This window comes from Aquila chrysaetos, chromosome 10, assembly GCF_900496995.4.
Source record: "Aquila chrysaetos chrysaetos chromosome 10, bAquChr1.4, whole genome shotgun sequence".
NCBI lineage: Eukaryota > Metazoa > Chordata > Aves > Accipitriformes > Accipitridae > Aquila > Aquila chrysaetos.
Window position 1 is genome coordinate 33,925,238 of NC_044013.1, and position 14,318 is coordinate 33,939,555.

General features: G+C 44.3%; 1 protein-coding gene across 5 annotated transcripts in view; it reads right to left on the reverse strand.

Annotated features, from left to right (window-relative positions):
- RCC1L (RCC1 like) overlaps positions 1-14,065 on the reverse strand; it is a 23,793-nt gene extending 9,728 nt beyond the window's left edge. For 2 of the 5 annotated variants that reach the window (XM_030027121.2, XM_030027123.2), the window contains exons 1-9: positions 13,718-14,060; positions 12,157-12,286; positions 9,501-9,629; positions 8,558-8,624; positions 7,372-7,423; positions 4,924-5,008; positions 3,195-3,376; positions 1,639-1,723; positions 382-555 (exon numbers count right to left, since the gene is read on the reverse strand). In XM_030027121.2, the coding sequence (XP_029882981.1) occupies positions 382-555; positions 1,639-1,723; positions 3,195-3,376; positions 4,924-5,008; positions 7,372-7,423; positions 8,558-8,624; positions 9,501-9,629; positions 12,157-12,286; positions 13,718-14,002 (1,189 nt within the window). In that variant the 5' untranslated portion in view covers positions 14,003-14,060. Of the gene's footprint in view, positions 1-381; positions 556-1,638; positions 1,724-3,194; positions 3,377-4,923; positions 5,009-7,371; positions 7,424-8,557; positions 8,625-9,500; positions 9,630-12,156; positions 12,287-13,717 lie in introns of all 5 variants that reach the window. The other 3 variants (XM_030027124.2, XM_030027120.2, XM_041126543.1) reach the window with 3 other exon arrangements.
- Positions 14,066-14,318: the final 253 nt, after the last annotated feature.

A 14,318-nucleotide genomic window follows, 5' to 3' on the forward strand; every position in this document is an offset into this window, starting at 1 on the left:
CAGAAGAGCCAAGAAGCCCTGACATCGAGCTCCAATTTAGACTCGGTTTTAGTTTGTTCATTTATCACATAAATTCCTGCTGCTTCTAAAGTGCAACTGCCTGACTTATTCTGTACAAGGAAATGAAGAAACCTACCCAGGTTTCCTGTTTGAGAGAAATTTTTTGTTTGTTTTAGAAGAATAACACTTTCTTAATTAAAGCATAAGTTAGCGCAGTACCTATGTTAGAAACCATGCTGACACTTGTAAACATGCTGCCCGCCCCTCCTGTTGCTTTCCAGTGTGCTCTAAGTTTAAAGAGAGATGGGCACTTTTTTTTTCTTCTGCTTGCCAATAATACAGCAATGTGACCTCTCCACAACAGTAGGACTAGAAACTTACTTGTAAGTGCCGCGAACTGGCTGAGTCCGCAGCGAACGTGAGCAACACGGATGTCCGGATTGAAGTCTGACCAGCCAAAAAGACTGGGTGGGATCATCTCTGGCACTGCTGTCTCTATTAGGTTTGGTCCTTTCCCAAGAATTCCATATCCCCAGACGAAAACATTTCCTTCTTCTGTATTACAATAAGAATACATTCTGTAAGAAAGTCTGTGCTTGTGAAATTCATGCCATGTCCAAGAGTTAATCAGATCCAAAGGGATATTTTCCTTTCTCCCAGAGCAGTCTAGCACCTTTTGATTATTTAAAATTTGCAAACAATGCATTCCCATCCAAATGCCTTAATTTTTTCCTGAGCTGTGCAAGCAGATCAAGCTTCACAGGCAAAACTTTAATGGGGAAATAACGCCAACACAGTGTGGGCTGGATAAAATACTTCAGCTTACTGACTGATGGGACAGAGCTTGAGTGTTTTATTATCACCGCTTTTTCCTTTGAGGCATGGCCAAACCCGCAGTAGGCTAGTCACTTGGCCTGGCATTCTGCCTTAAACTAGGTGCCTGGGAAAGGCAGCAGTTGGACAGCATAAGACAGAGTAAGTTGCTGCGTCTGCTAGCTCCGCTCCCTTCACACTAGAAGCTCAAAAGTCTTGTCATCACAACAACCACATCACATATATATATGAACATCTTCCCTGAGATGATCCTTCATAAAAGTAGTACAATCCCCTCCCTCATTCCTTTACTCAGTGACTTTCAAACTGTGCTCCCCTGGCCACTGGCAATCCAAAGCAGCATTTGCTAAGAAGCCTGCAGCAGAGTTTCACTGCTCTCAGAACTCTCTACATTCTGGCCTAGTTTATCAAGATTTATTTACATGTCAGATTTATATTGAGTCTGAAGGGCTCTTCTTTCTCTCAAGTGTTGCCTTACTTCCTCCCTATATCCATCTTCATTATAGGCCACACATGGCCTGTGTGATCAGCAAACGAGATCAGAACCGCAAGCAGCAACCATGTGCTTGTTATAGTTTGCGTAAGTGCTCACAACAGCACATACTGGAAGCAATGCTCTGCAGCTAGTGAAAACAACTTCCCTAGTACATTCTTAAATCACAGGTTTCTCAGTCTCCCAGCTTTCCTCGTAACAGACAGTACTTTCCTGTTTCCAGTAAACAAGATGCTTGCTCCGTGATGTTAACACAATCCACCTACTGCATGGCCTTGCACTGAAGAGGACGATTATAAAAGCAAACTCACCCGTTAGCACAACATTGCCAGTCCCTCCACACGCAGCCTCCTTTATCTTTCCAATCTTAAATGGCAAATGTCTGGGAACATTCACCTGTATGAGGTTGCAAGAGAGTTAGTTGTTAGAGACAGTAAACTGCAAACTAGACACACATTTTTAACTTGTTCTCTAGCTCTGGTTAGAGCTTACACACACTGAATTCCTAATATAGACAACCTTTATTGCCTGAATAACAGAATGAATGCAATTCCCAAGATTAAAAGAACAACACAAAATTCATTAAGGCTGAGAGTATGGACAAAGTGGAAAAAGTTACCCCCTGGAAAGCTTACATGCATGGCAATAAAGCTGGGAATGCTTAACGCCTGCTTATATCCCTTGCTCTCCAAGTCAGACACAATGGGAAAGTCAATAGGTAAGCACATTTGCAAGTTTTCACAATGGACAAGATCATTAAAATTTGGTCTGTGGTGGCATTTTTCAACATACTAGGGAAAAATCACTTGAAGAAAATTACTCTTATTTGGTACAGTTCAATACAACAGAAATCTGCACAGCTTGACACATGTAAACAGTGGCCTCTGATTTCACAAATAATATCCAGCTCTGCTATTCCACAGTTTGGACTCTATCTATATTGTACCTAAAACTCCTGCTTTGACAAACATGCCATTCATCCATTTCAAACCCCTCTGACCTCCATCAAGCACCCAGCCAGGAAACTACCACGTTACTTAACCTGGTCGTTGTATTCAGGCCTTACGGGTCTCAGTAATTAGCCCTACATTAAGGATACATCAGGAGAGGCATGGGAAACAAAGGTACATATTTTACTGAAGCCACACTAATGAAACTGTCTGCTCTTAGCCTTCTGCCAAGAATAGCTTCAGTATTAATTAATTCCCTGACTCCACTTCCTACACTAACTGTAAGAGGAGACCATCTGCCTAATTACCTCAGTACTACAATGCTTAGTGTCAAGTCAGCACTATATTTTTGCCCCACATAAGTTTGTTCCAAGAAACTTTTATCTGTGAGACACTGGGATTTGTTTAGGACTCAGCTATAAACCTACTAAGGTTGTTCATGAAAAATTCACCAACACACACGTTGATTGGAAGGGACTTCCAAGGGTCATCTGCACCAGCACCATGCTCAAAGCAGAACTACTCAAAATTCTAGATTAGCCAGCCAAAAGACTAATTCCTGTCCTGAAACCAGCAGAAGCACTTGAGCTGGATCTCAGTTTGGTGCAAAGTCCATGGGATGGGGAAAGAAGAACAGGGGGTGTACTCTTCCTTTATAACAGACTAACAAACTGGGGTGAGGTGACACAAGCCTTTGCCTATCAATAGCTGGGAAACATACTGCCCTAAAGCTATACAAACATTTCAGACAGATTGGTTTTGTAAGCATAGGTAAAACAGGCCTGCTAGTGGTGTTAGTTTATATTGATTTATACTGCTGTCAAAAGAACCCAGAGCAGGGAGAACTGTGTAATTTTTAACTCTGTGCACAGCAGCTGAACTGAAACGTGTAAAAACACGCCCCCAGGCCAACTGACCTGTGTGGTTTCTGTGACAGACGCCAACTGCAAATATTCTGAATTTCCCCAACCAAAGACGTCTCCTTCATCTGAAACAGCCAGACAACAGTCCCCATAGGAAGAGACCTGGATAATGTTTACTCCAGCAATGTCACCATGTAGCTTAGTAGGAACACTGGTGATGTTGTAGTGTCCAAGACCTGAAAGGAAAAAAGTAAAGAGATGATAAAGAATTTTTTTCCAGACATACTTTTAACACCTACATAGGACCATTTTGTCATGTTCTAACCCAGCTGCCCTTCTTCCAAAAGAAATCTTTCTGTCCATATCTCTTAACTACCAGCTTCAATGGACAAGCAGCCACAAACACCAGTTCTACTAGCCAAAGCTACCTCTCTAGAGTACAAAACAACTTTATACAATCACACCTGGAAAACACTCTTGTCTGCATGGACTAAAGTGTTTGAGAGATCAGTAAGCAAGCCAAGCAGATATCCCAACAGAGGTGAAGTTTCACAAACCGGCTGCATCCTGTCTTCTGCAAGGAGAGCCATGAATGACAGCACACTGCAATCAGTTTAGACAACAGCAGGTGAAGTGACAAAAGAGGCTGGGAAGCAAACACTTTACATGACAAAGAGCTGCCTGGAAAAGTAGATGAGAGAAACAAGATGGGCTACAGTAGGTCCCCACGAAAGAACCACGGGAAGAACGCAGCAGCTTCAGGAGCAGAAGGACTAAACAGTAGGAAGGACTGTGAAGAAGTTCTTTGACAGCAGAAGCCACCAGAAAAAGGGCCTGGCCAAAGATCTCATGCTAAGACAGCAGTAGCTGCCAAAGGTCTCTGCCAGTTCAAAAGGAGCAAGAAGCAAAACAGACCCTGAAATGAGAATCGGGAAGGCAAAGCCTGCACAGAACCAGGGAGCTAACCTTCCCATGCCACTTCCACATCCCCTCACAAACTTTAAACAATAGACACGTTCTCCTCAGACTGCATGCTTGGATTGCCAGCGTGGGATCCTAAAGCTCCTCTAAAAATGAACTCACTTGTCTCAGTTTGGTTACACAGGAGTATTGAGAACATCTGCACACAGCTGGAAACATAATACCCCCTTTCTGTCCACACATGCATGACAAATATACATCACAAGCTCTGGATTAGGACAGCTTGCTATATTCATCAATTCACTGATGTGGCAGTACACTCCCCCTGTCGCCCCCATCCCGCCAGCAGGAAACAAAACTTCTCCAGGCAGGAAGAAGGGGAAGGAAACCCTGGAGGCTGCAGGTTGAAATTTGAACTGGCCAATCGAGATGCATCAGGTACACTGAGGTGACCCTCCTGGCCAACAGGATTAAATGACCACAGGCCAGATTCGACAGGGGTATAAACGGGGTCCGGCTGGAGGACATGTTGGAATCAGTCCTCCTGGGAGCAGCGGGTCTGCAGTCGGGGACTCCCCCTCGGGCTGGGGCACCGCCCGAGGTAACTCCTCAAGGGAGAGAGCCCTCAGGTTTTAAGTGAGTGATATGCACGTTTTGGAGCCATCACTTTAAATCTTGGGGATTCTTAAGTCGGCCGTGTAGTATTAATTCTCTTTACATCATTGAGCCTGTGGTTTTATAAAAAGTTACCGGACTTCTAACTAACTTTTTACTGAAGAATAAATCTGAGTTTTAACACCTGTTGGATTTGGTTACGCACGCATCCGTAACAACTGAAATGCAAGCTGAGCTGAGCTCCTACCTGTTTGTCCATCAGCTCCCCATCCACATGCATAGACCGCACCTTTCTTGGTTCTAAACAGACTATGGTCCTGCCCACACACAACCTGCACACAAACAAAAAGTCAGAGCTGGTCAGGAAAAGTCACATGTTCAGAATCGATTTAAGGAAGCATTACTGGCAGACAAATGGAGCAATGAACGTCTACAATGCCCATCAGCTCAGATTTTGAGCTTTTTCTCCTGATCAAACAGCTCTACAGACAGGGAAGGCTAAGAATAGCATGATACAGCACAAGAAAACAGCAGAAGTTTCTTTGTGGAAAGTGATGCTGCAGTTGGTTTGTTCTGAGATCCAAAACAAGGCCTAGTTAACAGAAAGCTCGATTCAGCAGTACAACACAATAAAACAGCAAAGAGTAGATAAGAGATCTCCCTTCCCAGAGTGCTACCACATGGCTCTCAACGCCAGCTACAAACTGCTATTGATTCCTTGCCATGTAAGCGCTCTAGGAACACATCTGTTCTCAAAATGACATTTATGTTGAACTAGCAATCGTGTCTGCCACAGGCTTGGCATGAATTAAAGCCAAGGTCTTCAAAAGCAGACATTAAAAATTAGCCAAAGATTAAAGGGATTTAATACACAAGTTAAGAGAGTGACTACCAAGAATATTAAGCACGTAACTGCTGTCATTGAAGTACAAACAGGTACCAATTATTCAACCCCCTTGAAAAAAATAAAATAATGAAAAATCCAAACAGAACTTTACAAGCCTAGTTCAAAACATCATTAGGATGTACCATGGCGCACACTCATCACGTGGATCTAAATGAATGACCCTTGCTTTCTAGGATGCTGCATGGAAAAGGAGCAATGTTTGCTTGCAGAGTACTGCTACAGCGGCATAGACATACTAGCAAACGGCTCCTGTGCCTGGACATATTGCAGCCATGTACAGACTCAGTGGCATTTATGCTGCTCTGCAGTCCCTTGCTCTCCTAGAAACCTGCCCTATGGAAATGCTGGCTAGTCTAAGTGGACAGTCTCACAGCTCGCTTTTGAAATGGGGAAGACAAAACTCAAAATAAAACAGTTCCCAAGTGATGTAAAAGTGACAAAGAGGAACAAGAGCAAGAAATCAGGACAGGAAGAGATGAGACATCAGAACAACCTCCCTGCCATGCAGGTGTTACCTACGAGTCGGGCAAACAAATGCTGCATTGGTATTCCCATCAAATTCTTCGGTAAGTTCAGACCCTGCATTGCCAGTTACAACTGCTCTGCAGAGGCATGGAGCAAAATGCCACCTTGTGCTTTTTATAAGCAACCATACAGTAGATCACCTCGTCATTTCAAAGAGCTTCAACTGAATGATTTGCATACTGATTTTTTTTTTTTTTTTATTACAGAATCATTACAGGCTGGCTGAGTTTGGAAGATGACTCTGAAAGTCATCTGGTCCAAGCCCCCTGCTCAAGCAGGGCCACCTGCAGCTGGTTGTCCAGGACCATGTCCAGATGGCTTTTGAGTATCTCCAAGGAGGGAGGCTCCACAACCTCTCTGGGCAACCTGTGTCCGTGCTCAGTCACAGTAAAAAAGTGTTTCCTGATGTTCAGAGGGAACATCCTGTGTCTCAGTTTGCGCCTACTGCCTCTTGTCCTGTCACTGGATACCACTGAAAAGAGCCTGGCTCTGTCCTCTTTGCACCCTCCCTTCAGGTATTTATACACATTGCCAAGACACACCCCCCAGTCTTCTCTTTTCCAGGCTAAACAGTCCCAGCTCGCTCAGCATTTCCTCACGGGAGAGATGCTCCAGTCCCTTCATGACCTTAATGGCCCTTCGTTGGACTCTCTCCAGTATGTCCATGTTTCTCTTGTACTGGGGAGCCTAGAAATGGACACAGTACTCTGAGCACGGCCTCACTAATGCTGAGTAGAAGGGAAGGACCATCGCCCTTACGTGCGGGCAACTCTCCTCCTAATGCAGCCCAGGATACCATTTGCCTCCTCTACAGCAAGGGCATGCTGCTGGCTCACAGTCACCTTGGTGTCCACCAGGACCCCCAGGGCTTTTTCTGCAGAGCTGCTTCCCAGCCCGTCAGCCCCCAGCATATAGTGGTGTCTGGAGCTGTTCCTCCCCAGGTGCAGGACTCTGCCCTACCCCTTGCTCAACTTCATGAAGTTCACGTCAGCCCATTTCTCGAGCCTCTGGATGGCAGCACCACCCTCTGGTGGATCAGCCACTCCTCCCAGTTTTATGTCATCTGCAAACTACACTCTGTCCCATCATCCAGATCATTAGTGAAAATGTTAAACAGGATCGGACCAACTATTGACCCCTGGCATACAGCACTAGTTACTGGCATTCATCTAGTCTCCGTGCCAATGATTACCACCCTCTGAGCTCAGCTGTTCAGCCAGTTTTCAATCCACCTTCAGAATTCAGTTCAGATGATCCTCTTACCTGGACAACTCTGCTGTCAAACTCCTTCAGCTGATGAATTAGATGGCTTTCACTGGACACCACCAACCAACCACCGAGAAGAGAAAAGGCAACACAGAGGATTTCAGAGGACTGCAACTGAAAAATGTGAAGGTAGACCTGCCTTTACTGAAAGCCACTTTGCTAATTAGAGGAAGAAGAGAGCTTCTTTCACATGTTTTCTTATATAGTCAAAGAGCATGGTTCCACTGTAAAATTACTGCACAAAGAAGGAAAGTAATTTTGCATACTCTTATTTAAGAAGTTAAGAACTGTCACTTTTTAAATATAACCTCTCATGGGAATTAGGGGTGGGAGCAATCCTCAAACACGTTCCCTAGTCTAGAATGAGCACAGACACCAGATAATATTGCAGCACCTATATAAACACTTCACTTAACTAGAGATTAACCAGATACCCCAGAGCACAACGTAGTGTTAACATCCATGTCATTCTTTCACAAAAACAGGAATTCTGAACAATCTAATGACTAACTTCCAGTATCAAGGCAAAAAAAAAGCTAGCTAAATTACAGCTATTTTCTTAAACCCTACAGGCCAAGTCTTGTGGATCACAGAGAGAGCAATGAGCAAGATCTCTTCTAGGGCTTGCCAGGGAATCAGTAACTTTCAACATATTCCCACTATCCACTTACATCACTACTATCTTACAGAGCATTTTGAGAATATGCTTTGGTGTGGCCCACAAAAACCGTGTAAAGGAAAAGCACTGCAGATTCAAAGGCAGTTACAGCAAAGAGATTCAACAAAAGGATGCCTCTTTCATCATTAAATCCATTTCTAACACCCTCAGAAACGGCACTTGCACTCTGAGAGGCTAAAGGGAGAAAGACTGACTACTAACACCAATTACCTCAAGCAATTTATGAAGACTGGGTTTTCTCACTATGCACTGTGAAAACTGTCACATGCTGACATCTTTCTGTCTTTTGTGAATGTGGTCAGAAGAGTGCTAGTGCCCAGCCTGGGTTTAAAGCCAGGACATTTATAAGACGCCTGCAGCATAAAAGCCTGTTCTCTGACTCCTTAATCTTAAATGGCATCCTTATACTACCAGATTTTTCCCACCTCCAGGCTTTTCTGTAGTGTTGTTTTCATGCAATTATGTTTTTAACATTGAGGAAGTTCAGGATCTTTGGATTCTCACCTGTAAGTTTCATCTTCAACAACCTTCCGGCCACACTGCCCATAAGAATTGTTCCCCATTGTGAAAACTGAAAAACAATTATAAAATGCACTAGTTTTATTACTGTCCAATCCCCTGAAAGCCTCTTTTCAGGTACACAAAATATTTTCATGTGGTCCTCAGTATGAAAGGTGGAACACAGTACTGTAAAAATTGGCATAAGCTTTCTTCAAACCAAGTCCACTTAAATTGAAGTGACTGAATCCATTTTCGTCAACAATAACCCAGCAATACTGTTGCAAGCACAGTAGCAGTACCTGGAGCCCATTGGCTGTTTTTCAGTAATTGCCTAGTTCATCCTGCCGTTGCCAAGGAGACTCAGAAATAGATCAGCGCTCCCACAGGAGCGTTAAATCAACCAACCAACCAGCTCACCCACTGATAAGCAGCACTGGATCGCTCAGTGCAGCACTGAAGCCACTGCACCAGAGAATTCCCAGAGACCTAGAGAGCCAATTCATGAACAGGATCTTCTGTATAAAGGCCTATTAATTAATCACTTTTATTAATGTAGCACTCTGGAGCTTCAATGGGAAAGTAACACAACAGTATTGGCATAGCCATCCAAAACTGAATTCAAGAACATGTCTGACAGAACAAGACAAATAGGCTACACTTAAAGGAGGCCTGGGGCTAGATAAACAAACCATATTTTGCAACATTTGTGAAAAAGCTTCCAACACATTTACAGCTTGAGCCAAGGAGAGCTCAATGCATGGTTATCAGCTCAGGGCTCTCCCTCCTGGGAGCAATCCCAAAAAGGCCAACAGCTACCTGCATCACATTTAGAGTGCAGACGGCCCATCTGGGGTCTAGTGCTAAAGGACAGAAGACAATCTTTTTTGGAGCTTTTAATAAAAGCATAGTCAGGCATCCCTTGTCACCAGCAAAAGTGATACTGTACCTCCTTCGCTGTCTGTCAGGATCAGGGAATGGGCTCTCCCACAGGACACCTGCAAGACTCGAGTCTCCTGTGGCTTCTCCAGTGGTAATGGAATTGGAGATGGTTCCAAGACATATTCATAGCCCTTAGCTTAAGGAAGAGAGAGACATTTAAAAAGTCAGTAGCTTCCACAAAGCAAATTCATCATATATTTGCCGATCCTATTGTACATACACACACTTACTTGTATTTTGTTACAAAAGCAGATATATTTTAGAAAGCCAAGATACTAACCAAAGTAAAAGGCTGACTGGGATTCATTGAGGGGGGGAAGAAGTTAAAAGCCATAGGGATGGTTGAGGCCAATAATCACTGCCTAATCAAAAATCCACCATACCCAGAGGCTGAATGTTATTAAGGTTTCAGGTGGCCAGAACTGAGAAACTGAGGCTTTCAGCCATATGTTCAACCACTTTGGTGAATAAGGCTGGTTTACCAGAGAGCTTAACACCAAGCACAAACTAAGTACTCTGTGCAACTGGAGATATTGCAAACAAGGTACAACAGCAGCAGTCACAAAAAGACAGCCTGAAAGGTGGAAAAAAAAAAATCTTAGGGCTTCATATTTAAAGAACAGTAGATTAAAGGCCCCTTCAGAAAAAAGGAATGCAAGAAACATTAGCTGGCCTGGCTCCATAGGGGATAAGAGATCTAATGTTTATGAAAGAAAATGACAGGCTGTACTAGAAAAAGAAGATTTAGTAATTTGAAGAATATGTAATCAGTTACAGCCAACTGGGAAAAAAAAGGGGGCGGGGGGGGGGAGAAAAAAGAACAGCAAAACATAAATCAGTACTAGGGAAAAGGTTAAGGGGAGATAAAAAGCTTTGATATCAAAGAAAGCCACTGTAACAAGTGAAATCAAATCCCAGAGGACCCAAAGCAGTATTCTGCTCACACATAACAGTGCTTTAACTAGTTCTCACTGCTTTCACATCAAAAAAAACAGAAAAACTACACATACACTTTTAACAGTAAGGCACTACTTGATGCGAGGACAGGCATCACAACTGGCTGTTTGCAAATGGTGGGAGCCTGCCATGCAATACAGCATGAACTGAAAGGCAGCAAAGTTTGTATTTGCCTAAAGAGATGTGGAAGTCACAAAGCAAAAACCCTTTTCTTCTCTCTCTGTTCCTTCCAGCAGAGTGACACAAGCTACTGGGATCTGTAGTAATCATCACTGATATCTGAGGGATTTTGGAGAAAAGAGGCAATGAGGTGGCTAAGGAAGAGGAGGGGGAGAGTAAAGTATTAGTCGTTTAGCTTAGAAACAGCTGAAGTTAGAGCATGAAATACAACCATCTAAAAGTCAGAAGGTTGCAAATTCCCCTGGAAATGAAGCATCTACAGGGACACAGTGTTGGGACTAGCAGGTACCAAAATAAGTTTGTAAAACCAAGTAATGAGCAGCACATCCAACAGGAAGCATGTCGTTGTAGGAAATTAAATATAGAGCAGTAGCAATCCCACTGATCTGCATGTCACTTTCAACAGATTCTACCAAACACTGAACACTCTCTCACTTAGAAGGGCTCTAACTGCAAAACTATTTAACCTGTTTCTGGGTTCTCTGGCCAAAATAATCTGCAGGTCAGATGAAAAACAAGAAAATGACAAGACACTCCTGAGCCATCAGCATGTACTGAACCAAGACAGCATAAGAGCCGAAACCTTTAAAAGCAGGAGTGAACTGGGTTTCTGTGGACCCTTCATTTTGCAGCTGCTGTTTAAGCACACTTGCTGCGTGCAAAGTGTGCTAGCAGCAATGTACAACAGCAGCACCACTGTAAACTTCAGCATTCTGCACAGTAGCTGCAATTTTCTTCTGCTTCTCCACAAAGTTTAATCTTTTGCCCATATCAGATGCACCATACCTTAATGGATTATGCTCTTATACACTACAAAAACTGCTTTTAACATGGTTTTCCCCAATTGTTTATGAAGGAATGTTTTCAAACAGTTAGAGACAGCCATGCTATAAGGGAATTAAGTTTGTGTTTTCATATCTGTCTTAGGTGGAAGGCGGCAATGTTCTGCACAGAAATCATCATCTTAAACGCATTTGAGAGCCCGGTATAAGGCAGAATGATGGAATAACATGTTTTTCCTTCAAAATGCAATTCGGTATTAAAATAAAAGACCCTTACAGCTTCACAAAAAATTTAACTGACTGGATAAAAAAAAATCTCTGTGGGAAAGGAAGTTAGTTTATAGGTGCAAAGGCAACAGAAGTGAGAGAACCACCTTGCCAAAATCGTTTTATTAACTAGTCCACTACATTGTCTACCATCAAACTCTACAGATTCAAAGTAACACCTTAATCAACACACACACACACTTCTGCAAAATAAGTAGTTACTTAGGCTTTAGTTACAGCCAGGTAAGAATATAAGTGCAGTGCACAGAACAGATCCATACCTTGACCAATTACAAAGCACACAAACACACAGCTAAGTTCCAAAAAAAGACCTCTTTAAAGGAAAAAAAAAGCATAGCCCAACACTCTGCATCAAAGCCTCCTGGACATTCTTCATGCCTTCTAACACGGAGTTTCCCACATCACATGTATCCTGTAGTGCCACCCTGCAAGTCTTTAACACACTTCAATCCTCACTTCGATCTCTTATGCTTCTCTGGAATCCAAGCTGGGAATCCTTGTTCAGCCCCATGCCCCACACTTTGGTGATGTCTGCAGTCTTAGAGGACAGCAGTGTGAATCCATAACCGCAAGCAGCAGAGGATATCTTTGAAGACAAACAAAAACCACAACATTCAGTTATAAACTATGGCTTAGAAAAACAAGTTTCACCTCATGCTATTTGTTCACCAGCATTCATCCTTCATTAAGCTATTGTCCCAGTTTTGGCTGGGATAGAGTTAATTTTCTTTCTAGTAACTGGTATAATGTTGCTTTGGATTTAATATGAGACTAATATTGACAACACACTGATGTTTTCAGTTGTTGCTAAGTAGTGTTTATATACTAAATCGAGGATTTTTCAGCTTCTCATGCCCAGCCAGCAAGAAGGCTGGAGGGGCACAAGAAGTTGGGAGGGGACACAGCCAGGACAGCTGACCCAAACTGGCCAAAGGGGCCATACCATGGGACGTCATGCCCAGTATATATATAAACTGGGGGAGAGTTGGCTGGGGGGAGTGGGGATTGCTGCTTGAGAACTAACTGGGCATGGGTCACCAAGTGGTAAACAACTGCATTGTGCATCACTTGTTTTGTACATCCCAATCCTTTTATTATTATTATTATTACCATTATTATTATTTTCTTTCTTTTCTGTCCTATTAATCTGTCTTTATCTCAACCCATGAGTTTTACTTTTTTTTGATTCTCTCCCCCATCCCACTGGGTGGGGGCAAAGTGAGTGATCGGCTGCATGGTGCTTAGTTGCTGGCTGGGGTTAAACCACGACAGCTATATCCAAATACGGCCCAAATTCATGGTATGTATGGTCTTTGCAAAAATGATCAGAAACACTCTTCAGTGATAAGCACAATGGTACGAACTCAAGTCCAACACAACTGCCCTAGAGTTTTGTTATCGCGTGCATATATCTTTATTTTTGCATTATTTTGGACCCATTCAAACACAACAGGAAGACCTATTTGCTGACCTGCATCAGCAAAAAACAATAAAAAACCAAACACAAGGAGACATTAAGAGAATAACATTCCCCTGTTTTACTCCTTTTGCCAAAAAAAGCCCAGTATAAAAGCTCGGACCTTCTTTGAATTGGACAGCAGAGCATGATGCCTGAACCATGCAGACAAAAGAATAACACGATTTTCGACACAAGGTTCCAATTTCGTCAAGGTGAGAGTAGCCATGAAAGCCGCTGAAAACGAGCCCCATTTTCTCCAACAGATGTTCACACTCTTGCTCTCTTACACCTCTGACAAAGGAATATATATTTCCCAAATCGCATGCCACTCTACTTGTACCAAACCCCACCCTGCTTAATACCACTACGTCAATTAAAAAAAAAAAAAAAAAAAAAAGAATCACGGCGAAGTCTTTAACTCAGATTACTTAACGCCGTTCAAAGCCGAGAAAAGAAACCTGCCCAGATTAACTGGCATGGACAGAAGCGGTTCAAGAAGCAATGCTAACGCCGCCCTGTCGCGACATAACAGAGCCACCACCCGCGCCCCAAGCCCACCTTCTCCTCCGTTTCCAGACGGTAGGGCGTGGGTTGGATCCGCCGCGGCTTCTTCCAGCCCACGTCCGGCTTCACGAAGCTGGGGACGCCCAGGGCGCCCGAGTAGCAGAAGCCCCACACGAAGACGCGGTCCTTCCGCTTGGCCGCCTTCCCCGCGTACTGGAAGATCGGGGCGGCCTCCTCGGCCTCCCTCAGCTGGCGGACGCTCCGCGGGCGCGCCGGTTTGGCCAGGCCCCTGCGGAGGGCCGGCGGCGGCCGCCGCACTCCCCTCAGCGCCCACCACATCGCCGCCGCCTCCCCGCGCCCCTCAGGCCGCCGCCGCCATCTTGCCGACCTCTCACCCGCGACCCCGCGCGGGCGGGCGGGCAGGCGGGCGGCGCGCGCAGGCTCACCACCCCCTGCGCGCATGCGCCAGGGCGCGCCGCCGCGGTCACGTGCGGCGCGAGAGGCGGGGAGCTAGGGCGCGAGAAGGTCTTGTCTTAAAGGGGCTATGCCGCCCTTTGCAGGGGGTGGGCGCCAACCCGACACAGACCCTGACAGTGACCCAGACCTAGATCTAAATCTAAACCTAGACCCAGACCTACACCGAGATCCAGACGCA